Source organism: Filicampus tigris, chromosome 17 (assembly GCF_054856515.1).
Source record: "Filicampus tigris isolate MCC_2025a chromosome 17, RoL_Ftig_1.0, whole genome shotgun sequence".
Classification (NCBI taxonomy): Eukaryota; Metazoa; Chordata; class Actinopteri; order Syngnathiformes; family Syngnathidae; genus Filicampus; species Filicampus tigris.
The window spans coordinates 12922428-12949146 of NC_141233.1; the positions used below are offsets into that span (position 1 = coordinate 12922428).

At 42.3% G+C, this 26719-nt stretch overlaps 4 protein-coding genes across 9 annotated transcripts; 1 reads left to right on the forward strand and 3 right to left on the reverse strand.

Annotated features, from left to right (window-relative positions):
• Window positions 1-449: 449 nt before the first annotated feature.
• tmem120aa (transmembrane protein 120Aa) lies at window positions 450-4939 on the reverse strand. Its single transcript, XM_086057145.1, has 12 exons — window positions 4739-4939; window positions 3537-3655; window positions 3307-3438; window positions 3133-3192; window positions 2959-3054; window positions 2762-2851; window positions 2230-2295; window positions 2085-2146; window positions 1902-1994; window positions 1281-1345; window positions 921-989; window positions 450-839 (listed from the first exon to the last, which is right to left on the reverse strand). The coding sequence occupies exons 1-12, from the start codon at window positions 4811-4813 to the stop codon at window positions 726-728; spliced, it is 1041 nt and encodes a 346-aa protein (XP_085913271.1). The 5' UTR covers window positions 4814-4939; the 3' UTR covers window positions 450-725.
• Window positions 4940-5283: 344 nt separating this feature from the next.
• On the reverse strand, window positions 5284-12394 carry LOC147133420 (hepatic and glial cell adhesion molecule-like). 2 transcript variants are annotated; one of them, XM_086012380.1, is made up of 7 exons: window positions 10199-12394; window positions 7981-8322; window positions 7504-7785; window positions 6954-7047; window positions 6817-6884; window positions 6544-6614; window positions 5284-6463 (listed from the first exon to the last, which is right to left on the reverse strand). In XM_086012380.1, exons 1-7 carry the CDS (start codon window positions 10305-10307, stop codon window positions 6341-6343), a joined length of 1089 nt encoding a protein of 362 aa, XP_085868506.1. In that variant the 5' UTR covers window positions 10308-12394; the 3' UTR covers window positions 5284-6340. The 2 variants fall into 2 exon arrangements, with proteins under 2 accessions (XP_085868506.1, XP_085868505.1); XM_086012379.1 differs by having other exon boundaries at window positions 5284-6476.
• Window positions 10824-14929, forward strand: LOC147133421 (serine/threonine-protein kinase pim-1-like). 4 transcript variants are annotated; one of them, XM_086012378.1, is made up of 11 exons: window positions 10824-11042; window positions 11648-11717; window positions 11784-11917; window positions 12012-12137; window positions 12586-12695; window positions 12799-12843; window positions 12917-13132; window positions 13882-14062; window positions 14126-14299; window positions 14580-14690; window positions 14795-14929. In XM_086012378.1, the coding sequence occupies exons 1-10, from the start codon at window positions 10892-10894 to the stop codon at window positions 14669-14671; spliced, it is 1299 nt and encodes a 432-aa protein (XP_085868504.1). In that variant the 5' UTR covers window positions 10824-10891; the 3' UTR covers window positions 14672-14690; window positions 14795-14929. The 4 variants fall into 4 exon arrangements, with proteins under 4 accessions (XP_085868504.1, XP_085868500.1, XP_085868502.1 ...); XM_086012374.1 differs by having other exon boundaries at window positions 11648-11917; XM_086012376.1 differs by having other exon boundaries at window positions 11648-11917; window positions 12920-13132.
• A 44-nt stretch (window positions 14930-14973) lies between these two features.
• ap2b1 (adaptor related protein complex 2 subunit beta 1) lies at window positions 14974-26659 on the reverse strand. 2 transcript variants are annotated; one of them, XM_086012373.1, is made up of 22 exons: window positions 26497-26657; window positions 25589-25643; window positions 25359-25464; window positions 24933-25068; window positions 24250-24495; window positions 23549-23739; window positions 22393-22614; window positions 22196-22316; window positions 21983-22078; window positions 21674-21789; window positions 21399-21564; window positions 21089-21187; window positions 20670-20929; window positions 20402-20594; window positions 19281-19322; window positions 18657-18812; window positions 18405-18550; window positions 18194-18323; window positions 18024-18108; window positions 17801-17887; window positions 16555-16709; window positions 14974-16329 (listed from the first exon to the last, which is right to left on the reverse strand). In XM_086012373.1, the coding sequence occupies exons 2-22, from the start codon at window positions 25623-25625 to the stop codon at window positions 16258-16260; spliced, it is 2862 nt and encodes a 953-aa protein (XP_085868499.1). In that variant the 5' UTR covers window positions 25626-25643; window positions 26497-26657; the 3' UTR covers window positions 14974-16257. The 2 variants fall into 2 exon arrangements, with proteins under 2 accessions (XP_085868499.1, XP_085868498.1); XM_086012372.1 differs by lacking the exons at window positions 14974-16329; window positions 16555-16709 and adding an exon at window positions 16718-17593 and having other exon boundaries at window positions 26497-26659.
• Window positions 26660-26719: the final 60 nt, after the last annotated feature.

Here is a 26719-nt window from a genome sequence, read left to right on the forward strand (position 1 = left end):
TTTTTTTTTTTTTGCAAACTACAATCGGGGAGGGGTGCTGATATGCGGTTTCGAGAAGAACGCTACGGTGACTAACTGCTTAATCATTTAATTACTGTTCTTGATTTTATTGTTTGATATCTATGAAAAATATTTACTGTAATTGTGACTTGAGTACGGTCGTCAGGGACATCATTTAGGATTACCACGCCCACTACCGAAAAAATGATTTACTCAGGGATGGAGATACTACTGAAACACTCACACGCCACTGGACATGTGAGGGAAAAAAATATGCAGTTGTGTGTGTGTGAGACTGAGTAGCGTGAGAGCTAATCCCAAATTTAAATTATTAACCTGGTACCGCTCATGTTTGAGGCAGTCATGCCACCCACTAATCCACCATGCTGTCCCTTCTCAATTCCAATTTGAACCCGCCCCCCCCCAAAAAAAAAACATATTACAGTATCTAATTTTGTACAACTTTGAGCAAGCTGCCTTTGCAGAGGAGTGCATTTATTCAGCACATTTTGAAGGCAAATAACACATGGCACAAATGTTTTCCCTGTGGGACTATGCACATGCTTTTTTTTGTGATGTGAGCCGTACCCATGAATCACATCCACAGTAAGTACACTTGTAACATTCTCCTCTATCCCTCTACCGATGCGTGCCACTTCCTGAGTGACGACACAAAGGGGAGCAGATAAGCGTAACAATAAAATGGAGGTACAAACGCTGAAGTCCTACAAGGACTTGGGCTTGTCTTGGTTCATCATGTACTTGTGGTAGACCACCCCCAGCGTGGTGAAGAAGTTGCCCAGGAACAAAGTCATGTAGGAGCAGCCGCACATCGCCACCTCGACCACAAACGGCACAATTTGATTTGGGAATGTGCTTCAATAGACCGCATGTGAAGGTGAATGCGATAAGTTGCACACCTGCCACTCTTTGCACTCTGGTAGCTGGAACATCTTGAAAAGTGTGAGACCGTTGTAGAGCTGCCAGAACTACGAGGGGGAGAAACAACATGTTTTGTTTTAAACAGGGTACATCAGGGCTCCCAAACCAACGGGTACCGGAACGAAAAAAAAAAAAAAAAAAAAAAAAGTACAGTACTATTTATTACCCGAGGCTGAAAGCCATTTAATTTTGAAAAGTGACCGGATTCTCTCCGTTGCATCAATCTATGACTGACTCTTAACGCATCAAGTTGTCTCCGTCACGTAACGCTAATATTAAATGCACAAGCTAGCAAATGAGTAAAATAAACAAGACATATTTGGAAAGTTTCAACTCACCTGACCGAAGAACAAGAATGGCAGCAGGAAGGTGAGCCCCCTCCACATCCACGACTGGAAACCCTCTGAAGTCATACAATAAAAAAACATGAACGAAGAAAACAAAAACTGTTCCCTGATGAAAGAAGAGAGTCTAATCTTTATTTTGGCAGTTTCAAAGTTTACATAGTCAGTCAAAACACTTTAAAGCTGGATTTGTTCAGAGCCGATGAGGTGATCGGAAATCGGGCCGATTACGGAAGTTTTATCTGAACCGTATCGGGTGAAAAAGGTCCGATTTTTTTTATTCTTGATTTTCAAAGGTCGCAAAACGACGAAACAATCGCAAACAGCCATAGCTTAGTTGTATTCTGGAATAGAGCTTAGTTAATTTAAGACAGGATATTTAAACATAATTGTGCTTTACCACTGATATGCTTGAAATGAAAAACATTGGATTTGTTTACATAGTTTGAACCACCAAATACTTTTAATCAAGACAACTGAGACCATCTGTGTGCACGCACGTTTGTTCTTCTATATGCAAGTGCCAAGGTACCGGACGGGGACGCGGTCTCGGCAGATACTCAAAATCGGACAACTCGGGAGTCAGAATTAGACTAGTAAATATATGACACTAACCAACAGTGAGGTCCATGTTGTGTCGTTCTCCGAGGGCTCGTAATCTGTACAAGCAGCCACTCTGGTAGTAATACTGTAAAAACTGGACAAAACCTGCAGAGTGGAGAGAAAACCAATCACACACAGTAGTGCAGTCCGAATGTCCAAGTCAAAGTCGTTCATGGTGTGGCCTGGCTGGTTTACTTTGGTACAAGCAGTAGGAGAGGAACTGGTTCCTAAACATTTGGTACAGAGTCCCCTCGGGCCTGCGGGCAGAGACGATAAAAACGTTACGGGGTGGCGGGGGGTTAGACTTGACTTGAGAGAGGTGAACTCAGCGTGGACTCACCACGTGAGCATGACTCCAGACAGGAAGGTTGACACGTAGTGATGGAACACCCACCAGCCTCGGATCCTGAAAGTAGTGAAGCAGGAAACAGCTGGTCAGGGTGTTAAGGTTTCAACATTATTGTGTAAATACGCCAAATATGAGTTATTCAACTGCTAGCCTAGCTGTTGAATACGCAAAGAGTCCTTCCATTTTCTACACTCATTGTCCACTGTGGTGTTACAGCTCGGCTTGATGGCCAGCAGGGCGCCGTACAACAGACAGAAAATGTCTACGCGCGTGTGAAATGCCTCGCAAAGAGCATTCGTTGGGAGGTAAAGCAAAACTGAATTATTAAATGCCATAAGGAATTTCACGGTACTAACTCCTAATTCACTTCTACAAAATACATTAGGGGTCATCACGTATTAGCCTCCGATGGCGTAGTGGTTCACTCGATGGACACTCAGTGATGTGAACGTGAATGTAAATATTTGCCTTGTTTGTGGGTGGCCGATTGCAAAGAACGCTTGCGTTTTATTCAATCATGCACCTCGAGCCGTTGTTGATGAGGATGCTCTCGCGGATGGTGAGAGTGCAGTAGTACCACACCAGGAGGAAGTTGAAAAGGGCATCTAATGCTCTGTGGGGGGAAAAAAAAAAAAAACGAAAAAAAACAAATGAACTTGGGGCTGTTGCTATCAGAAAGCAGAAAGAGCAGCACAACCAAGGCGCCGCTCTCGGACTTACCTGTAACTGAATAAAAAGCGGCACGTGAAGGAGAAGAGGAAGATGATGACCGTGAGGACCAGCTTAAATTTCTCATATTCATCCTTGTAGGCAAATCTGAGAAGAGGTTGAAGACATCAAGCGTGTGCGCTAGAAGACGGTCACCGCGACGACAGGCGGATGGGCGGGACTTACTTTGACTGCTTGTTGAGGAGCGTGACGTTGACATTTCCTAAAACAAGAGTGAGGTATAACCTGAAACGGGAAAAGTCATTCAATAAAGTGACTTAATAGGGAGTACATTAGTACGTTGACCGCCGCGTATACAAAAAAAGTTGGGCCCAAAATGTATAATGAAGGCAATCAAACCCGTTTTTCTTTGGCAGAAAAGCTTCCATCTCCGAGAAGGTATCGACTCGCTCGCCCATTGCCACCTGGATGTCGACGATGGAGCCCACTTCCTCCGGACTTAACTTTTGTTCTGGGTGCTTGGCTTTGCATCTAAAAATAGGAAAGAGCATGTGAGACTCCACAACACTTTGTTCCATTGCACGGTGACGTGTTGGTGTTCAGATGATTAATAAGGGAGACAAGCCTACTGTTCAAGCGATGACGAGAGCTCTTTCAGCTTCTTCCGGTGACGCGAGATGGCAGAAGTGCAGCTGTTTTGCAATTTGGTGACTTCCTCGAGCTTAACTCTGTATAGACGATGTGTGTCCTGAGGAGCAAATTGAGCATTATTACTTTTGTAAAGGCACAATTTTATCCATTCTTTTTCTATGGCGTTTGTCCTGGGGTGGGAAATCGCAATTGAGTAACAAGTAGCAATAGGGATATTTTCAGATGACTTCCAATGATGGTGATCATATTGACTTGCATTTATAATTGCCTATATTAATAGTTGTAACCGTAAATACTGTAAACGACAAACTGCATCTCAAAATACATTAATATAACTTACAATATTGCCACTAAAAATAAATGGTTACCGATTATTCGATTTTGAGAAAATGTGCGGCTGCATGCAACTGTGGCGAAGACTCTTTTGACTACTGCTAACAACCCAGGTTAAATTTACCTCCTCCCTGACGTAAAAATATCTTAATCACTCAGTCATGTACAATATAATCAGAATATGTAGGACTGTTTAACGTGGTCAAATGTTACCTAAACATTGTTTAGACGTCAATCTATCATAATATCTGGGAATTAAATATTCCCCAGTTATTTCCTGCTTTAAAAAAAAAAAGTCTTACTCCGCATATTTACGCTCATATGTGAAGTGTACATGGTTGAACAAGACCGGAGTGAGCTAAATTAATGATTTAAACAAACTACTGTGTGAGGTGTTTCGACTGTCCGGGACATAGGACATTTCAAATTAACAGGTTTTCATTAAACTGTTTTACATTTATAACCGACATGTTTTTCCTACAAATATTTAGTGTTAGTATGGGTCAGTGACTCCGACATACGTACATTCAGGTTACGTCGCCGGTATAGGGACGTGACGCCGTCGTGAACCGAGGACATGTGTAAAATGTAGCGTAGCTAGCTATAAACATGTGTCAACTACGTTTACCCCCCCCCCCAAACTCTTGAGGTCATTTGAGCTCTTGTATGTTTTATTTCTACTTCAATGTAGCCTAAAGGCACACATAAATTCGGCTAATTATGAAAAATAATGTAATCTAACGCAAGGATCAGGGCGACGCCTCCTATTTGCTAGCCTCCGCGTTACCTCTGTTGACGTCTGCCTACAGTACAAAGCGTACAATTGAGAACGGTGAAAAGTACTCACCTGAATTTGTTGATAGTCCTTCTCTAAATCTCCCCACTCGCGAAAACACTCGGACACGCCAGTCGGACTGAACATTTCGGCGGAGGGATGGAACGTACGTGGGGGGGGAAACGTCGAGGAGTTGTGAAAGTGGGTAACAGTTGCTGTCTGGTGTAAAGTAACTAATTCAAACAAAAAACTGAGTTCCGGTTATGGCTTTCAAAATAAAAATCTATTTTGTTTTTCAATTTATTATTATTTCTTTTTTTCATCTGCGAGTCTGTCGCAGGGGCGGAGCCAGAATGTGGGTAATCGGTGGTCCTGGAAAAATTAGGCTGGGCCTGAATATTTCCCTCACTGGGCACAATCCTCCTGTGCTGACACATCGTATATTCAAATAAAATTGAAAAAAAGTGCCTTAGACAACCACAATTATGCCATTTTTATTATTCAACACAACGAAAAACACAAATTCAAAAATAATTTCATAATAAATTACATAACTACCGTTAATTATGGAACTAAATCTAACTTAACAAACTGTCAAATTCGATTCGTGAGTGACATAAAGATTGAATTATGCTAATTAGCACGAGCGGGCCAATCAGATGTCCAGTAGAGGATAAAGCGTAGTTAGCCAATCAGCTTGTGTCTACGTACGAGGGATCAAAGTTATGTTTCAAGATCAAGTCTCATACAGTATTTTGAAGTTACGAAGTTGTATATTTTTTTTAATTAAATACGTAATATTACGAAAATAAAGTTGTATATTTTAGCTAGCAGTCGTACATTTTCAAGCCATATATTACAAAAGTGAAATAAACAGTCAGCATTTTTCCATATCAACATCGGTTTATTATCTATCTACAGCGTAGCATTACGGGCATCCTGACCAGAAAAAAAAGACATACTCAAGATTAAAGTTGCAATATTACGAAAATAAAGTCATATATTTTCTCGAAATTTTTTTTTTATACCTTCGGGGTTGCAGTTGTAGTATAATGAGGATTAAACTATACATTTTCGAGCTAAAACATACTGTATTTTTTATACATATTGATTTTACAAATATATATTTTATTACAAATGATGAAATTCTCATTATTTTTTGCACATCAACATTAGATTATTTTCTACAGAGTAGAAGGGCCACCTTAAAAAAAACACTTTTACATCAATGACAAACGAAGTCTTAAAAAATAAGTTTTACATCTTCAAGATCAAAGTCATAATATTATGAAAGTACGATTTTTGTAATTTTACAACTATTTGAATTATATTTTTTAAATACTTTTTTTTTCAAAAATATATAAAATTCTCTTTGAAAATATACATTGTTTTAATAATATTACATCTTTGATCTTTATAATTCACAACTTTTTTCTTGAAAATATACAACTTTTTTTCGTTTTTCATTAAATTAACATTACCATGTACATGGCATTTTTTCATCTACAAAAAAATGTCAGGCAACATTACATTGAAATAAATCACTATGAAGTACTCCTTGTGATTGAATTTTGGATATGAACAAACAAAGCTTCTCAAATAAGGAAGAAGTATACACAAGATTTCTTTGAGTCCCAATCCATGTATGAGTTCTTCTTACATATCCTCCATCGTTCAGCTATACTTGGAGTTGGTTGGAGTGGGCAGTGGCCCGTGTGAGAGAATCAACGTAGTTGGTGTAGCTGGGCGGGTGCTCCGGTTCCGAAGCGGATCCGATGCTGTTGATAGAACAGTCACCTGGGGAAAGATCCTGCAAAAATGGGGCCGGTTGCATTCTGAAGCAGCCAAACAAGCATTTGACATTTTCTATTAAGTACCTTTTGCTGCAGGATGTGAAGTGACGTCACAGTGTTCTTCCCATTGCACTGTGTCACCTCTGGGGCATCAGCTGCAGTAAAAAAAATAAAAATAAATAAAATAATTTGAAATGCATAAGAACGGAAATAAATAAACAAAAAAACAGGATAACCTTGCTGCATTGTTTCATTCCAAAATGCATATTAAAAGAGACATACAAATACATACATCCAAAAAGTCAAATACCCGTATTGGCATAATGAAATAAATATTTTCACGTTATAATTTCATACCTGTGTGACGAGTCGGTGTGCGCTGGTTATAAAACCTGGAGAAAGACTTTCTTGTTGGTCGCCTCGGCCTAACAAACAGATAACGTTTGCAGTGCAACCTTGATTTCAATTATGTTTTTGGATTTTTGTTAACTTACTTTTTGGATGGCGTCCAGCAGGCACACACTGTTACCAAGGTGATAAGGAGGAAGATGCCACCAGTGGAGAGGATGATATAGACGGAACTTCTTTCTATTAGGATACAAGAACCGTAAGGCTGGGTGATTAACTGATTCCATGGATTAATTTGACTATTTGTTAGGATGTTATAAAACTTTTTATGTGAGGATAAGCGGTTTGGATAAGGGATGGATGGATAACCCCACAAGCAGACAAAGGATATACATAACAATACTCACAGGCAGATCTTTTTTCTCCTCTGTGAAAAGTGATGAATTACTGCATCTTACTCAGTACAGTAATTGTGACTATCGTGTGTAGGCATGTATTATATCGCCCCCTGGTGGCAAAGTTGCGCACACCAAAAGGTGCCGCACAATGAAAGCATGAAATCATGACGTTTTTCGAAAGTAAAAAAAACTGTAGTGGTGTTTTTCTTATTAAAATATACATTAGAACATTTTTGGTTGGTGTTTTTGGGGGTGCTGGAACAGATTATTTGCATTTCTATTAAGTGACGACACTCACTGTAGACGCTCAATCTGATGGGCAGGCTGGTAACGGCGCTGATGGGGTTTTCCACCATGCAGCCATAGACATCATCGTCCGCCATGGTGACGCGAGTGATGGTGAGGAGCTTGTGGTCATGTGACAGTTGCAGCCTGCTGTCGTTGCCCAGCGCTTGGCCGCCTTTCATCCACTTGTACGTGGCCCGAGTGCCTGCGTCGTGAGAGCAGTTGAGGACCACGTTTTCGCTGCGCTCCAGCACTGATGATGATTCTATGTGGATGAAAGCTCTGGACAATGGCTCTGGAAAGGAGTGAGAAATTTCAAGTTAGTCACCCAATTAGCAAGTATTGACACCCCCGGTAAAAAGGTGTAGAATTGTGTAGAGCTGCCACAAGATAGTGGCAAAGCACTTTTGAATAAATGAAGCCCCTCAATTCATGTCAACATGCACATTCAATTCACTCTCATACAACTTCAGGACAGCGGGCCGTCTACCATCCACAGTGAGCGTGACGCTGCCCTCGCCCGTGAACGTATCATCCGTGATGGAGATCTCCACGTCATACATCCCTTCGTCCGAAAGCCTCAAGTTGTGCATGAGCAGGGATCCGTTCTGGAAAATCAGGATGCGGTCCCGGTACTCGGGCCTCAGAGTGCCCACGATGTCCGTTCCGATGGACTGCACGACGGTGACCGACTTCTCCCGGCGGAGCTGCCACTTGATGACGGGCAGGTCGGCGCTGAAGCTGACGTAGTGAACGGAGAGGAGGGCCTCGCCTCCTAGCGTGCCCCGGATGAGAGAGCTGGGGAGCGTCATGTTCACCGCTAGCACCATACCTGTCGAGACGGAAAAATTGTGACCGGTCTTGAATGGTGAAAAACAGGTCAAGTGATGGGGACATATTCTGGAAAACTGACATTGTATTGTATACAAACAGTTGGATCGCGGAGTAATGATTTTCAACCACTGTGCCGGAGATCAACAAGTGTGCTCAGGCCAAAGCAATAAAAAATATTAACTTGGTTCCATCTTGCTGCCAAAGAACTATGTGGAAGTGAGTTGAGGAGCTCCACTTATACAGTAAACGTAGTGTTTTTCCACAATCTTGTGCAAACAAAGTATGTTGAAGTCAGTTTAGGAAATTAATCCGGACAATAGTAGTGCTTTGCTGCCATCTTGTGGCATTTTGGTGCTTAGGAACGATGTTAAATAAATCGAGACATTTCACTTGGACAACAGCAGTCCTTAGGCGCCATCTTGCAGTCTCTTGAGCCAAGGAACTATGTTGAAATGAATTAAGGCACTTCATTCAGACAAATAGAGTGGTTTGGCACCATCTCGTGCCATCTTGCTGCTAACGATATATGTTGAAGTGAGTTGAAGGGCTTCATTTAGGCAAATACAGCACTTTGCTCCTTCTTGTGGCAACCGGGTGCCAGGAAACTATGTTGAAGTTAGTTGAGAAGCTTCTTTTAGACAAAAGAGATGTATTACTTCAACATACTTCTTTGACACCAATTACTACTTTTCTATAAATTAATACTTTCTTAATAGCACAAAACTGCAAATCAGAGAAACTTTCAGTGAATAGCTCAGGATAGGTACCACGGAAAATGACAGAAATTGGTGAATTAATGCTTATTGAAACACGAACGGGAGGGGGGTTCACTATGTCTCCTTCAAAAGAAAATTGGGGCCTACTTGAGACTTTGCATTGATCTCCACAACCACTGCTGGGGGGGCTCTTTGCACAGCAGCTCGACACCACCATGGAAACCTCAAGTCAAAGTCTGTAGGATGCATGGGCAAGCATCCGCTAACAAAAGTGCCCATTGTTCCCCTATTGGCAGGCACTGGGAGCTATACAGCTGCCAGGCTCGGCTATGCTATTCTGGCTGTGTAGAAACAGAGCGGCTCAGTGACTGTGCAGCTTGCAACAATGGCTGGACAGTGAGTGAAGGCCGGACACGCGCTCACACACAAAAGGGTAGAAAAATGCCCTCTCGAGAAAAGCTAATGTCACACAAAGATGGATAGACTAGCGCGCGCACACATACATGCAGATAAGTTAAACTAAGTGAACTTCTTTAAATGCTGATTCTGAGGCAGCTTGATATCTGTGATGTTTTTGTTCAGCCTTTTTTAAACCACTGAATATGGACCATCTTAACAATGGAATTAAACACAAAAACAAATGCACAATTTTATTGCAGTTAAAATGTGTTTTGGTGCTCCACGCAGAGTAGATTATGTTGATTGCTTTTTGTTTTGGTATTTTGATTTGAAAGTTTGGTTTTGCCTGTATTAACAGTAAAGTGTGATTCTGAATTTGACATCTTACCGTCAATGTTTTTATCCTACATGGTACAATATGCCAAATAAAACAGATGCATTATCAAATATAATTATACAAAGTGGTGCCAACATTTTGGGGGAGTCTAGCTAATCCTCACTGAAATGATCTCAAAACAAAGTTGAGTGTGAAACTTTATTCATGGAACTCCCTGTTTAACATACAATTACAGTAAGTCTCATAATCTTCTCAATGAATTACCTATAGCTATTTTTCCCCATATGAGGCCCTACAGTGCACAATATTCTGTTTTTGCTTTATTCTAATAAATATAATGTAGCCCACAGTTAGCATAAAACTTTAAAAAATGGTTTTCTGTTTTTGCAAGTTTGAAGTTTAGAACTAAATTTATGACTAACCTGTGTGAAAGAAATCCAGACAGGACAGAAATAGAATCCATGGACTTAGTTTGACTCTGGAGTCAGGCTCTGCCATCATCATCGTCATCATCATCATCATCATCATCATCTTCACCTTGGCTTTCCGGCTCCGTTTGTCACGCCCCCCACGTCAGGGGATGACGTCACAACAGGCGTTTTAAAATAAAATCAATATTAAACATTTATTTAATGAGATAAATGCATTAAATGTTTTTTTTTAAAACAACAATTTTAGGAGAAAAACGACCATATCAATGCAACAAACATTGAAGAATTCATGATAATGTGAAATATTCGTGGAGTTGAAGAAGTGAGCTCTGCCGTAGAGACGCAAACGAGGGTGACGGGGCGTATTCGTGTAAGTTAACAAGCACTGCGACCGTAACGATGACGTCATTCCGTACTACGTCACTTGGACGTACGTCGGACGAACGCCGCCCTTGCAAAGTCGGCGTTCGAAAGGCGAGCAAACCGCGCCCGGGGCTCAACGCCAAAGCCCCCCATGCACACACAAGTCACTCAACTAAAGACTGCATGTGCCCACGCGTGACGCCAAATGCTCATCTTCGAGAGGCACACATGTCCGGCTGAGGGGCAAGGGGGGGTGAGGGGGGTGTTGCAAGCTAACCTGCCACGCCGGCCCCCTTGCAGCGTCACTCGTCAAAAAAAATAATGGTGACTGTTGTTTTCGCTATATGCATATTAAAAAAACATGCATATGTTTGTCTATTCATTTTTACCACCGTTCGGCCCCCTCAAGACATGAATTCTGGTAACAAAAAATGCCTTTTGTTTGCAAAGTTGAGGAAGCTAATGACAAAAGGTAAGTAATTTGAGTATAAATTCAACCTAATACTCATGTGACAGATCGAACATGAATATTGAATAAGCATACCCCTTAAGCCTTGATTGAAAATGACAGTGAAATTTGGCCCCGTTTGATATCTTATCAGATGTCAATAGCATAGATATTATGTATGAGCGAGAGATAAATAGAGATTGTGTATGTGGAATAAATACATTTTGGACAAATTCAATTAAACTGGAAAATTAATTAGAACCAGTGGCTTGCTGAGCATATACAACCAGCAAACACATTTTGGCTTTGAATTGGCTGTCATGCCATTTAAAATACAGATGACAAAAAACCTTCGATCCACAAATACTACATTTATATGATGATAAACATTTGTCTGATCCTTTCAATATATTCTACTTTGAGGGGTTTATACTACTTTGGCCAGGTTGTAATTTGATAAGGTAACCAAAATATAAGAAACAGATCTCACCATGATACAGATACGTAGGCCACTTCAGACATTTTCCCATTAAAACTGAATCCTTTTAAGACCCATTCGATGCTAAAGATCTACCTAATAAAGCGACGTATGAATAGACAACAAACTGAACTAAATATTGTGTTCAAAGTACCGACGCATTGCAGCACACGGCAAAGCAGACCAAAGGCAGACCATGGAACCAGCGGTCTAAAAATGAGGTCCAGTCCCGACATGACACGCTGTCTTAGGGCGGGCCGGGTGTTCCTGTGTCAACCCTCTCACAGCTCTGAGACAGAGGCCTGGGCCACGAGAGCCAAGAGGAAAGTGGAGGAGGACGCGAAAACTCCAGCCAGGAAGAAGAGGAAAGGTTGTGATCTTACCGAGGACAAGCAGTCTTCCTGCAACTCCGGTGACAATGGTGGGCGCACTTCTTGACCGTGCAGAATCTTAATAAACTGCCCCTACATAACATTTGAAGGGGAAATAATGTACGGTATGTGGTTATCGTGTAGCAAGCCTGGGAAATTCTCAAGTGGCTGCAGAAGCGGGAGGCTTCCTGGCGGTGGATGCAATGGAACCAAGCATCCATCCAAAGATGATGAAACCCAGTGATGACGACGTCTCAGGAGTTTGTTGGGGTTGGTGTAACTTTGCAGTTTTAAGATAAAAGCCTATCAATTGATAGTAGATTAAAAGAGAAACAAATTAAGGACAGATTTCTAGACTGACAGTTGGGGGGACAGAAAAAGACTGACAGGCAGACAAGATGGATGAACAGAATGTATGTACGGAAACAATACTGGACGGACAAGAGATACATTTTTAACTCATTCAGTGCCAGACATTTTCAGACCCTCTTTTACGCTAACGTTTGAAAAAAAAATTAATTCCTGGTAATGAATGGCTAGACTGAAAAGACAAGTAAATTTGTCAATGGCAGTGAATGAGTTAAAGACGGACAGAAAATGAGACATATAAATAGACCAAGACAAAAAGGACAGATTATGAGGACATGGGAAGATCGATGACATTTTCCCCCACTATTTTCCAGTTCAGTTGTGCAAAAATCTTTGTGTTGCCGTTTAGCTCAAGTGGAGCTCAAATACGTGCAGGAAACACTGCTGGCTGAAGGAGGCTGTGGATCCGTCTTTGCCGGCTACCGCAAAGTAGACAATTTCCCAGTGAGTATAACACATGTGAGTATTACGTACGTGCAAACCATGCTGCTTGCAGTCCCGGCCTGTCTGCATTCAAGACATCTAAGTTGAGTCTGCGTTGACTGAAGTTTTTACTTCTTAGGTGGCCATCAAGCACATCCCAAAAGACAACAATTTGAATCTACAGGTAAGAGACAGCCAACTTTGGGGAATCGTTATACGGATCAGTGTAGTTACTCACCTTGCATCTGACGTTCCAGAAGCATAAGGACAGGATTAACTTGTCCTCTGAGGTGGCGGTTATGAAGAAACTCGCCAAAGACTTGCCTGAGGGGCGCTCGCCTTACGTCACCCTGCTGGACTGGTATGACCTGGACCAGAAGCTCATTCTGGTGATGGAGAGGCCCGTTCCCGCTGAGGACCTCACAATGTACATTAGCAAGAAAGGAGGGTGTCTTGACGAGAGCGAGGCTAAGGTACGCTAGTGGGGGGGATCTATGGTTAAGCCGGAAATTTAACCACAAACATTGACTCGTGAGATGTATCATGGGAGACACTGGGCAGTCTAGACATGACTAATGATTCAGCACAAACTTGAAAAATTGGGACAAACAGAGAGACAGAAGGGCATATTGAAGAATAGACTGACAGAAGAACAGATAGATATCCAAGACAGATGGAAGGGTATGTCGATGCAAGGACAGAGTCAAATAGGCTTACGGCCAGACAGATTGTCTGATCAAAAGATGGATGAGGAGATGGACAGAAAGACAGAGATGGATGGGTATTGATTGAAAAATGATCAAACAGACAGACGGATAGGCAAATGGCCGTACAGATAGACTGACCTAAGAACAGATGAAAAGATAAATTAAAGGATGGGCAGACGGATGAGATCGGAAGATGGACGGTCAGATATAAAAACTGAAGGAAGGACAGAGACACTCGAGCAAATGTCAGGTCAGACAGAAAACTAGACGGGTGGCCATACATATAGACTGTTCGTCCGTCGGTCAATATGTACAGATAAACTGATCGAAAGATGGTAGATGGATGGATGGACTGTCCATACTTGGGTCAGTACCTACAGACAGACTGACTGAAAGATGGACGGACAGGCAAATGGCTGGTGGAACACATAAATGGCAGCTAGACGGATGGACGGACAAAGAGAGTTGTAGAGGATGGACAGTCTGTCAATAATCCTATGGTGTTTATTTCACAGGTCATACTGAAACAATTGCTGGATGTGGCTCAAAAACTTCAGGAGAAGCACATCTTCCACCGCGACATCAAGACCGAAAACATCCTGATCGAGAGCACGCCCGACGGCCTTCACGTACGCATCATCGATTTTGGACTGAGCTGCTTCACCAAGAAAAGATCTCTCTACAGACTCTTTTTTGGTAAGACTGTGACTTCTACCTTTCAATGCCTGCCTTTCCTTGATCGTACACTGGGCGTTTCAGGAACTCCTTCTCTGGAGCCCCCCGAGTGGCTGCGCCACCAGTGGTACCGGCCGGGCCCCACCACCGCGTGGCAAATCGGGACGGTGCTCTTTGAAATTCTCCACAATGAAGTGGAATTTCAAACAGAAGGGTTCCTCAAGGAGGAGATTCAAATCAGCAACAAGTTTTCATACGGTAAGGAACATCTAAAAAAAGAGTCTTAATTTCTCTTGTAAGGCTATGAATGAACTACAAAGGAAAGCCTGCCACTCTAGTCCTTAAGACCCCCATTGATCAGTTTATTTTGTCCAAGATATGAGCAAGAATTCTGATACAGAGGTGACATCCTATCTCTATTATGGCTATGATACAAGAAAAAAAAAAAAAAGCTCAGCTTGGACTCCAGTGAGGATCATTTGTATGGTAAATAGATGGATGCTTTTTAAATCGTTCTCATCACGTTTATTGTACCAAGATTGTCGGGATTTCCTGCAGAAGAGCCTGACGGCGGCGCCTGAAGAACGGCCCACCCTCAAACAACTGCGGCGGCACAGGTGGCTCAGATAACGGCGGAGAGGTCATCGCGGTAAGACATTTTTTTTAAGGTGATTCAATACGTAGAATTAAGGTACATACGAACACTTTTAACGTTTCGGTGAATTCACCCCCTGTTATCTGTCTTTGCTTCAGATTGCCAAGATGATGAGGTCACCAAATTGTCAGTAAATAAAGTTTTAATAACCAACCAAAAATTAAAAGCCACAAGTCAGGATCCCCATCCATCCGCCATCCGAAAAAAATAAATAAACCAACTCTGTTGTTGTAATCCCACATTAAAAAGTATTTTCAACTTTTACTGACCACAGAAATGCATGGTGGCGACACTTTATTATCAGATGCTGTGTTGCAATAGCAAATCATTTGCATTACAGCGAAAAATGTATGAAATAACATTCTCACTTTCTATAATCGTTGACAACTGTTTAGAGTGTTTATGGGAGTGCAGATAAATGTGCATAAAAAAAGAAAAAAAATCATACAGAAATCTGGAGAAAACCCACGACAAGAGATAAAAGTGGACATTTTTTACATAATCCCACCAACATGAATGATACACTCACAAAGCCGTTTCCATTAGAAGCCATCTTAGTTGTATTATAATATAAAGGGTAATGCCATAGTAGTTTGTTTATAACGACACAAACGACATCATCACTAATCTATACAAGGCCCTTGGCCGTTTCCATCCAAGGCGACAACAATTGAGGGTCATTAGCTGGAGCTATATTCATAATAAAACAAAACAAAAATTGGCATTTCACAAGTGAATGCTTGGTCCTGTAAGTGGTTGAACTGAGGTGCAAAAGGTTCGAACTGGCTCGACAATGGAAAAATTTAACTGCAACCAAAAGGCTAGCGTGAAAGGAGGTAGATGAACAATAAATAGCATTTGTGATTTGTTTCTTTTTTCCAAAGCAGACTACATGTTTGCAATAGCGGGACAATTAGAAAACTGGCCAGCAAATTGTGCCCACACTGGGATTACTTGTTACTTTAGAGTTATAATTGTGCATTAGTATGCCGGAAAAGGTCCATTACATTTAGCTTTTAAGAGACTGCTCTGCAATAATTTGGTCATTAACTAAAACACCGGCCTGATGGGAATGCTAACTAATTTAAAAAATAGCCGAGGTGTCAAAGATGGAGTGATACTAAATGTGTGTTTAGATCAGTGAGGTTAACTTTTCTTTTTTCTTTTTTAATAGTAGCTAGTATCAAAAATAAATGGGCATAGATAGATGTGTGTAAAAAAAAAGAAAGAAAAAAAAAAAAAGAATGGAGTTTCTCTATTGAGGACAATTTCACTTTGATCAGTTACAACATTAAGACGTTTAAGGTTGGAATGATTGACACATTTTTCACAGTCCAAACTGCCAAAATATTTTTGTACCCCCTCCACTTAAACTTATTGCGAAAGAAGCTGTAATGTTGTGAATGGGTGTCGGAACTGTGATCACAATGACAACATATTTTCCATTAATAACTAGAACATTTACCTTTTTTGTTATCTACCGGGAGGAAATCTATACTTCGCTTCCATTTTGAGGAGGAAAGTAACACTGCGGTTGGATGGCGGGAGCGAAGCCAGCCACTCAGTTCAGCACGGCGTCGTACGTCTGGTACACGTACTGAGACACCTCGGGGGCCCGACACTTGAGGGACAGCTGCGGGATGAGCCAGGACACAAGAGGGGTCGGTGATCTAACCTTGATTCTTTAATGGCGTGTATATAAAGTGGACACAAAAAGTCTATGGTACACACCCCTGTTGTTCCAAAACACAAGTTCACTATTAGCACAAAACCTAAAGGCTTCTGCGATATTGCAAAGAAACCGGCATTTGAGTAGGGGTGTGTAGATTTTATATCCACCGCAGATGAGATACTGTACCGTGTAGTTGGGGTTGCCTGGCTGAATGCGCAGCTCGGCCAGTATCCAGATTCCATTGGTGAGTTTGAGGGACTGGTAGAGCATGTCCTGACCCTCCACGTTCCGCTTGGCAATGGTGTAAATATTGTTGTTCTGCAGCTTGCCCGATACTGTGTCTGCAAGAGTGGAATTTCAATTTCACCCGATTGAAAAAAATAAATACAAATACAGATTTGACGCGACTGCATAATACTACATTGGAACCTCTGAAGTCGAAATTTGTGCTCGGGCTGTCAATGTACCTTCACTAGGGCTCAGTTCAGCTAGCATCGACAGTTGAACTGTTTTTGCTTTTTATTTGGCTTTTTTTAAACATACTTTTTTTTTTTTTTTTTTTACTTCAAAATGACACAATAGGGCACAATTTTTTTATTAAATTTTTTCAAGCCCGCTAATAAGGGGCATAAGGACTAGGACCTGCCGCGAATGGCAAAAATATGTAAAAGGATGTTTGTAATTACATATTAAAGCCAAAAGATGGTGGCAATGCACTTAAAAACGAGAGGGCCATAAAGCATCAACTTTTTGCACATGGGCAAAAAAAATATTTACAACACTTTACACAAGTGCTAATAAACTCATCTTTGAGTGTTTAAAAACAATAATAGATATTAGGAAAGAGTACAACTGCAACAGCAAAATAGACTACAAGGAAAATATACACAGAGTTCCATGAAAGCAGAAAGACTTCAACCGATGTTGATACAGTAATATAGGAAAACGAATTTCAAAAGCCAAACAAATCATAAATCAACCAGTCTTCGAAAGGATTGTGTTTGACCTCATAGGTTCCACTTTACACACCATACATCAAACACACACAAAGTGCAAGCTAATGTAAGAATTTCTACCAGCAACACATCTATGAGGAAAAGGACAATGATAATTAGCTCTAATGGGAGGTCTTAAATAATGTACTGGACAACTAGCATGGGCGAGCAGCTATTCTGAAATAAAAGAAGTTGATATTTCCTTCAGGTGGAAGAGATTGTGACGTATCCTAAGACAAGCATGTGGGCGGACACAGAAAACAAACAAGTGAGGACTGTGGATCAGTTGGAGTTGAAGAATGTAATATATTTTTGTTAAATACTTCATTGGCAGGGCTTGGCCCCTCTCACGTCCGTTCCTTCTGTACACTTGCTTTAAAAGGACCTTTTATTGGGCTCGAGTGTCACTTGTAGCTGTTATCATTTGCAGGACCTACCTGCATTTAGGTGGCACTCCTTTATCTGGTACTGCAGTTCATTTTCATTGGGAATATCTTTCCAGGTGGCAAGAAACACCTGTCGCTCTGAGGAGAGAGACGAGGCTTGTATCAGAACTTGTGTTAAATTGTGCAGGGAACCAAAATAACCGATCAGTACAACATTACTTATCTATTATCTGAAAGCATTTTTTTTTTTCATGTAATGGAGACGACAACAAACCCATTTTTCCATCTTCAACAAAGAATATGTTGAGAGGGATGAGGACGCTGTAGTAGAAGACATCTATGTTGTTCTTCACGGCCACCTGTGAGCAAAGCAGAACATTTCAGAGCAGAATTACATATAATCCCATCATGTTAATCAATTGCCACTCGGATGTCTTTCTGCACCTGGAGATTGTTGAGAGGGTCCATCTTCATGACCGGCCCGATAGTGTTGATGGGCAAAGAGACGTCGATGCCCTGGCTGGGCATCAGCGGAGTGTGAATGGGCAGCGGGCTGGTGGGTATCATCCCAAAACTGCAGTAGACCACAAACATGCTTTGAAACCTACAGCGGGGTGCTATCACCTAGGGACACACAGCCGGAGCGCTTATCGACCTGTTCTTGTTAAACTGGATGGCGAAGTCAGTCATGTGCTGCAGGGCCTTGTTGGTGAAGGTCATGTCCATGTACATGTGGCCCTGGCGCCGAGAGAAAGTTCCGGAAATCTCCAGTCCCTTGGCTTTAACCGCAGGCAACCACACCTTGGAAAAGACGCCGGCGTCAATGGTCAAAATGTCCCGACTTTGTCTCTCAATCTCTCTACTCTTGATGTAATCCGTTTTGAACAGGAGTGTTTTTAAAACTCACAGCTTTCGGGGCCACGTAGCCTCCGGATGTGATGGCCATGCCCGTGGAGAGCTCAAACAAGTCGTTGAGGCCGCTGCTGCTGACGGCCGGAGGCGCGGGAGTGGGCGACGGCGCAAAAGTGCTCGGGACGGAGGAGGGGATGAAGTTCTGGCCCACCTGAAGCAACGACATCACGGCAGGAGTAGGAGTGAATCAGGCGAATTTGAGTCGGTCTCACTAACGCGGCGGCGACAAAAGTGCTACGAAGCTGAGAAAAACCACAAGAAGCTCATGCAAATGTTCTCCGGGTTACCAAAGCCTTTATGAGAAGAAGAGGTGAGCAAAGTCAAATGAGAGGCAAGTGCGACTTTGCATGTTTTGGCCCGTTAAGGATATTTGCAATGGAATCTGTGTACAGGAAATATCACAAAAATTAAAAATGTCAGCTGCCTCAAAGCTTTCTAAATGCCAACATCCATGCAAATCCAAACTACAACAGAGGTCAAAAGGCCTCGCCACAGGCCAAAACCTGCCAAGGTTTTGCAACGAGCGTCAAGCTGAAATCAAACAGGAAGGCGATTTGAGACAATAGAGGGTTAAAAAGTGCGGGAGCATGCGGCAAACAAAAAGGGGCTTGGGACTTACAGCTGGACTCCCCCCAACACCACCGCCCAGGTCTCCCCCCAGCTAAAGGAGAGAGAGAAAGAGAGGAGCCCCCCCCCCCAAAAAAAAGAATCCAAACATGACAGACATACCACACACAAAGACAAGACAGAGACTTTTCTTAGCAACAGTAAGGCATCAAGAGGAGCCTTCACTCAATTCTGAAACAAAAATAACTTCAAAAATTGGGGAATGGGGGGGATTTACACAAGTACCATCAAAGTATTTAAAAAAAAAATAGCATTAAGATGTGGAAAATAATAATAACATAATAAGACAAATGTTTTTTATGTTTTCTCAGTGCTGTTAAAGACATTCTATTAAAAAAATGTACAGTATACTTCAAATAGTGGCTATGTACTTACTTATCTTTAGAAGATGGGAGCCATATTTTTTTTTAAATAATAATTATCTACTGCAATATATGTCAAGTGAAACTGGCTTAAAACGGTGCTGCTGTTTGGGTTAACAACTGCGTAACCCTTTAAATGCAACAATATCATCTATGAACTGAGATAATTTCAGTGATTACCTAATAAGAGGGACATATTTATTTTTCTGAAGTGTGTTTCAGCAGGTGCTGCTGTTTTGGTTAGCACGATGAGCAGTTAACTCTTTCATGTCTGTCTGTGAATTGAAAAAATATGCCAACTGCTTTGTTCACCCACATATTCTCGATCTACGACTAATTTATCCACCTATTTTTTTCCTTGTTATTCCTGAAAAAAAAGATCCCCTGTGAACAATTTTGTGCGCAGCCCAAAGCTGTCCAAAATAAATGGACTGCTTTGGCCCTATCAGGTGGCATCCCAGTGCTCATTAACTATGTTTAAGTGAAGCTTAATGTGTTGAAGGTGTATAGTGGGTATGTAAAGTAGGGGAACACTATCCACTTTGACCCTGATGGGATAAAGGAGACTTATTTGTCACTCCTGGCGACTAAATGGGGCACTACTTGAGGAAATACTGTAATATTTAAATTCAGCTAGCTGGTGATCATATGGTGGTGATTGTTTTGTAGAGGCAAAACCTTAACTGTCCTTTCATATTAGTGTATGTTTAAAAACTCATTAACTTTTTTTACGGAGGTTGTCAAAGCTCACCAAGCTGTCCAGGCCGCCTCCCAGGAGGTCGACAGCACCCATCTGCATGGAGGAGACCTGGGGCACGTTGACAGGTGGGCCCAAGTCCAGATTGAGAAGGTCACCCAGCAGATCACCCTGGCTGGGGATAACATGCGGCTGGTCCATGGCCGCTGCCGGCCCGCCGCTCACTGGACTCTCGCCTGTGTCAATGCTGCCAGGTTGCACACAGGAATGAGAAAAATGTGCAGGGGGTATGCCAATGAGTGCACGGACAATGTGTGTGTACCTGCTATGCTGGACAGGAAGGTGTTTGCGGTGGATTCCATGGCTGCCCTCCACAAAGGCGCTGGGCGGTTTGTGATAGACGGACGCCAGAGAGCCGATGTGGCAGATGAGCTCGTCCAGCAGGGTGGGCTCGATCAGATCTGTCTCCTCGGAGATGAGGGGCTTCTCTGACAGCACCACCTCCTTGGCGGTCACCGGGTCCGTGGACAGCAGGCGCCAGTAGATGTAGCCCCTGTCGCGCAGGTCGGGGTTGTCGGAGTCCTGCGGAGGATGGCAAAGTCAATACAATGGATTTATACTTTGTGTGACTTTCCTGTGCTTCAAATGCATGTCGGTAAACCGAGGACCCCGTGTAGTCGCAGGGAGGGGCAAGCAAAGGGAAAAAGTGGAAATGAAGATTTCCTGGGGGTATTTTTTCACCTGAGTGGCCAGGCTGAGGACCTGCTGCACCAACTCCTGAGTCTCAGACGGCTTCTTGAGGAAAAGCTTGACGATGGCGGTGAGCAAAGTGAGCTGCACCTGTAAGTCAAACGCACACATTGCTCACGCCAACATTTTCCTAAATCATGGTGACATCGTACATTTAACACGCTGATGATAGCACAAACTGGTTAGCAGGACTGACAAATAGGACAACTTGTAGTTTTGAGTGTTTCTGTGCTGATTGGTGAGCATGAGAGGGAAAAGCACATAGATGACGCAACACAAATAGAAAATTACAAAAGGGTACCTGGGTGCTCTCATCGTGGAAGCCCTCGAGGAAGCTCTCCAGAAGCTCATCAGCATTGTCGATCCTCTCGGCATACTCGCCCACGATCCAGATCATGGCGGCGCGAGCGTCTGGCTCGTCCAGAGAGTCCAGATTTTCACACAGGGTGGCAATGATGCTCTCGTACCTAGAACAAGTCGGGCCTTTCAGGAGTCTGACGCTCTACATATACTTTAAGCAAAAACATGACATCTTATTGATGTTTAGCTTAGTTGTTAGATAGCGAAAAGACATACTTGTTGGGGTACTTGCGGAAGATGTCCCTGATGACCACTATGGCCTCCTGCACCACATAGTTGACTTTGGTCTGGATGAGGTCCAGCAGGGTGCTAACGCAGCGCTCCGCCGATTGCTTGGGCGATTCAGAACGGGGACAGCAAGTCATCACCATTGTGAAAAGTGATAGATTTGATCACAACACAGAATGGAAAGGTGGCATCTGTACAGCTGACGTTTAAGTTCAAAAGAGAAAGTGCTACTTTCTGTGGCGGAGCAAAAGCTACTAAATATGTACGTCATATGTATGTCAAATATGTATGTCATACCTCCACTTTAATAGCACAGCGGCCAATGGCACGCACAGCCTTGCGCACAAAGTCAACGTCCACCTCTGTGGCATACTCTTTCAACTCAGCCAGCACCTGTAAGGCACCAAACATGAAGAATACAACTATCAACTGTGTTGTTGTTTTTGTCAAAGCAAGAACACCATCACATCACACTTCAAGATCTTGTGAGGCCCGTTTCATGTAACTTACCTGGGCAATGTTAGCCTGAGAGGCCAAACGGATCATAATATCCAGTTTCTCCAGCTTCACATAAATAGGGTCGTTGTATTTGACGAAGAACACTTTGATTTCCTGCTTCAGGATCTCAGGCCTGCACTCAAAACGCAAGATTTCAGTGTCAAAAAGGTGCCACTGTTGTTTTGTTTGCACTCATATGTCACACACACCTTTTCTGGACTATGAGGTTGATGTTCCTCAGAGCCACGTACTGGACCTCGGGCTCACCGGACAGCAAGGTGACGAGCGGCGGCGAGAGCTTCTTCAGCAGGGTGTTGTAGTAGTCTGAGTCTTTTGGCAGCAGCTCCAAGAACTTCATCAGTACTTTGACAGCGGACAGGACCACAGCGGAGTTGGCATGGGACAGCCGTGGAGTCACGCGCTCGCAAATGCTTTGGAGAGAGGGGGAAAATATGAGGGAATCAATCTTTTGTGTGGATTAATGTACTGTTTATAAAAAATAAAAAAAATTAAATTAAAGACACAGTGTGCCAAAAGTGGACATTTTTTGTGTGGAAAATGGGGGAAATGTTGTGTTAAAGAGAGTTCACGTGAAAATGATTGAAAAAAAAAGCAGAATATATAATATCTTTAAAAAATTGCATTTTTAGGTGTGTGTCCATGCTTTAGGGACATCCTGTCATTTTTAACCTCCCTGAGGTGAACCGTAACTATCGTGACAACTAGTGGTTTAAAGATATACACTAGTGCAATGGAAAGGCATACAATTTCCACTGCATCTATAAACCAAGAGTAGAGCAATGTTTTTCAAACTTTTTTGAGTCAAGGTACATTTATTTCATTGAAAAAAATCTCGCGGCACACCAGCAGCTGAAATTGTGAAAAAAAACAACTTATTTTAACAAGATAAGTGTTATATTGTTAATATAAGCATTTTTTAACATTGAAGAATGACGTTATATTATAACGTCTTGTATAGGAATTAAATAAAATTGATACTCAAAATTGATACTCAGTGTGAAACATGGGCCTGTTTGGATAATCATACGTCACTGATTCACTTGTCTCTAAACAAAGACAATTAGCTACCTGCTGCTGCCACCTGCTGGTATGGAAGAGTACTACAATGTAGTCAAGACATGATTACGATGCCAGGCGCTAGACCACACAGGCACACAAATTAGATAATTTCCCACGGCACACCTGACAATATCTCGCGGCACACTGGTGTGCCGTGGCACATAGTTTGAAAAACACTGATCTAGAGGAATAAAAAAATATCACAAGTGCTTCAAGAAGCTTCATTTGTCCATCACTAGTAACTACTGTGATACGGCCCATAACGAAAAAAAAACAACAAGTTACCTTTGGGCCTCTCGCTCATCTTTGGGGTTGTAGTTAGACAGGCAGTCCAGGATGAAGATCTGGCCCCACTCGGTGCACTCGTTGAGGGCCGTCAGCAGCTTGTTGATGTTCTGTGGGTTCAGGTCCAGCAGGTTGCTGTTGGGGTGAGACTCGCTGATCTCAGACAGGGCGGCAACGGCGTTAGCGACAACCTAAAAGGGACGTGAGGAAGTGAAGAAGTACTATGACAGCTATCACAAGGTATCAATGTTAACAAATTTTACATAGCCTACCAGCGCTAGTTAAAATGTATTGAAATACCCTCACGAGTGGTCGAGGACAGACATAAGCTGTTTATCATTTTATTGAACGAACAGTAACAAAATACACGTGTAATAAGCAAATTCATAGACGAGCTGCTACTACCACCAACTAATTCCCAGGCAGTCAACACGCAGAATGGTCAACGGTCACCTTTAAAATCCCCAAACACTCAAAGTCACAGATATTAGTATAGAATGTGAAGATGGCGACCCCAAGTGGATTGATCTGCACATTTTGTTCTTTAATAATGCAAAATCAATTTGTATCAAATTACTCAATTAATCAATGGGACTATCAGTAGAGTAACTGATTCTAAAAACATTCAATAGCTGCAGCCCTGGTCCATTTAAAGGAGGCTTTTTTTTGTTTAAGTGGATCTTCAAGGTTTGGTAACCTACCATGGGATTGGAGTCGGCGATGAGATCCCTCAGTGAGTCCAAGAAGCCCTGGTCTTCCACCATCTGGGCGTTGATGTCGTGAAGTTTGGCCACGCACACCGCCGCCGTCTTCCTCACGTACGGGTCCTCGTCCTTAAGGCATTTCCTCAGCGGCTCGCAGAGGTACTCGGTGATCTTGTCGACCCGGATGCAGCCCATGGTGCGGACAGCCAGGGCCCGGATGAGGGGATTGGGATCCTCGCAGTCCTGGAGGACAGCACGAGAATCATTAGATGGAAATATTCACTGTGTGGACCAAAAGGAAAATTCCCAACTTCTTCCAAAGTATTTTAAATGAATAAGCTAAGTGGAAACTGAATGCTGTATATTAAATGAGTATTGTGGTGGTACTACACAGCCAGCTATTTATTAGGGTTGGGGGTGGGCTGCAGTTTATCCCTGTTGAATTTAGTAAAAAGGTGAGATAAAGCCCTTGACATACTGGTCACATGACACAAATACAAATATCCAGGAATGTGTATAAAAAATGGTGCATTGAACGCACAAGTTGAATTGAGACACACTGAGGAGAACAACGCTTTCCTGTATTTATTTCTCAGTGAGAAATTTAAATCTAATAGTAAACTGAGAGCGGGAAGACATACTGCATCCAGAGCTAAGGCACGGCAACAGGGTGAGCTTGCCTTGACAAAGCTGTTGACAGCCATGATGGCCATGTCAGGCTGGCTCTTGGCATAGTTCATCAAGTACAGGTACACCAACTTCTTCAGCTCCAGGTTGTCGGTCTGCATGCAGTTGACCACATCCGGGAACAAAGAGCTGGAAAGACACTCAGTCAGAATGAAGACCTAGAAGCGTTTTCCCCTAGCATTAACTTCGACAGACAATGTGAAAACAAGTGTTCCCTCCTGTAAAATGTCCCTTTTGTCAAAACGTGTATGTGAACATCACAATTTCACATTATAAAACGAGCCATCAAAATGTCTATTGTCATGTGATAATGCCGCACCCTGAGGGATAAATCGTTCCGACAAATAAATGATCGATAAACTTGCTTAAATCACCTAGTCCTCAATGTAGCTGTGTTGACTAGTTTGACTGAACGTTACCTGACATCCTTGCCCACTGTCATGGCGGCAATGACCTTCTTGACGGCCTCCTTTCGCTTCTCCTTCTTTTCATTGTTCAGCTCTGCCTTCAGCTCAAAAATCTCCCCTGCAAGTGCACAAATGAGATCAATTTTGAACCGACTTCCTATCAGTGTGAATAAAATGTTTTCAATTTACTACTTTGATGACGTGGAAAATTAATTGCAGATTTTTCAACATTTTTGACTTACCTTTCTTGTTTGTTGTGAAATATTTGGAGTCTGTCATGATTGTGGATCTTGTAGTCTGGAGAAGAACAGAACATTCAACATCACAAGCAAAAGCAGCTGTCAGCTTTCCTTGCCTTACACATACACTCACTTGATCTCAACTATTCTGTCAAGAAGTGGTCGGAAGTAAGGAACAACAACTAGGTACAAATATTGTGCTACTATAGATCAGTATTTTCAGGAATTGGTAGTTTCAGTAAATAATTTTCAGTCTGTAGGTTTTTTTTCATTAGAAGATTAATCACTTTTGCCACTTAACACAAGTCTCTGTACTTCCAACTGATTACAGCGTGTGCGTACTTTCGTCACGTATGCCATATGAGCAGAATTTTAGATAGGCCCTTTTATTCCATCTCATTTGATGTACCTAATTAATTGTCCAGAGAGAATACGGGGCTTGTTCCGCCTAATTTCTATCGACGTAGCATCTTTAAGTCTTTCACAATAACGTTTACTTTGACGTAATTTATTCCTCCGTCAATAAGAGTATGTAATATCAGATAATGGTGCGTATGTGGATGTGATAACGTTCACTTTAACCTCGTTAGTGAAGCTCAACCAGATGTTCGCTAATGCTAGCTGGCTAGCTAGCTTGGATGCTAATCGGATTCCTTCGACTCGAGTCTCGACAGACACGAAGAATTAAATTATGACCAAAAAAAATCATCAATTATATCGCCGGTGTCATTCATAACCGTATTCAAACAGGAAATATGTCACCAAATCAGGAAAGATACACTCGGCCCAGTTTCCATTGCGGTTGATTGACAGCGTACCTAGGTCGTGACCGTGTTCACAGACGATGAAAAAAAAATCACATGCAACAGTAATAGTGTGTACATCGTTACTGAGTGACACCATTTACATACCGAGATGAGTTTACAGAACAGGTGAAATCTCTGAATAGATGCAGGACGAAGGCTGTTCCCTACACCCAGTCGGGGGAAGATGGAGACTGTAACGGATGACACGTTCACAGACCACTTCCCTCTTGCACGGGCGGAATGGAATGTGAATACACTTTCATTAAATCGAAAAGAATTACAAAAAAAAATCAATTGATAATCTTAATCGGGCCTTAACTTATATCAT

What these genes read in the sequence shown, in the direction of transcription:
- tmem120aa (XM_086057145.1), bottom strand. Translation starts at nt 4,813, where the DNA reads ATGTTCAGTCCGACTGGCGTGTCCGAGTGTTTTCGCGAGTGGGGAGAT. An exon ending in CAACATGGACCTCACTGTTG is followed by an intron (nt 1,346 to 1,901) that starts GTTAGTGTCATA and finishes GTATGACTTCAG; the next exon opens with AGGGTTTCCAGTCGTGGATG. An exon ending in CATTCTTGTTCTTCGGTCAG is followed by an intron (nt 990 to 1,280) that starts GTGAGTTGAAAC and finishes TCCCCCTCGTAG; the next exon opens with TTCTGGCAGCTCTACAACGG.
- LOC147133420 (XM_086012379.1), bottom strand. Translation starts at nt 10,307, where the DNA reads ATGATGATGATGATGATGATGATGACGATGATGATGGCAGAGCCTGAC. An exon ending in TCTGGATTTCTTTCACACAG is followed by an intron (nt 8,323 to 10,198) that starts GTTAGTCATAAA and finishes CCGTCTCGACAG; the next exon opens with GTATGGTGCTAGCGGTGAAC. An exon ending in CGTCACGCTCACTGTGGATG is followed by an intron (nt 7,786 to 7,980) that starts GTAGACGGCCCG and finishes ACTCCTTTCCAG; the next exon opens with AGCCATTGTCCAGAGCTTTC.
- LOC147133421 (XM_086012374.1), top strand. Translation starts at nt 10,892, where the DNA reads ATGGTGACTGTTGTTTTCGCTATATGCATATTAAAAAAACATGCATAT. An exon ending in CTGCAACTCCGGTGACAATG is followed by an intron (nt 11,918 to 12,011) that starts GTGGGCGCACTT and finishes GTTATCGTGTAG; the next exon opens with CAAGCCTGGGAAATTCTCAA. An exon ending in ACAACAATTTGAATCTACAG is followed by an intron (nt 12,844 to 12,916) that starts GTAAGAGACAGC and finishes CTGACGTTCCAG; the next exon opens with AAGCATAAGGACAGGATTAA.
- ap2b1 (XM_086012373.1), bottom strand. Translation starts at nt 25,625, where the DNA reads ATGACAGACTCCAAATATTTCACAACAAACAAGAAAG. An exon ending in GATGAGCGAGAGGCCCAAAG is followed by an intron (nt 22,615 to 23,548) that starts GTAACTTGTTGT and finishes CTCTCTCCAAAG; the next exon opens with CATTTGCGAGCGCGTGACTC. An exon ending in GTGTTGGGGGGAGTCCAGCT is followed by an intron (nt 18,813 to 19,280) that starts GTAAGTCCCAAG and finishes TCGTTGCTTCAG; the next exon opens with GTGGGCCAGAACTTCATCCC.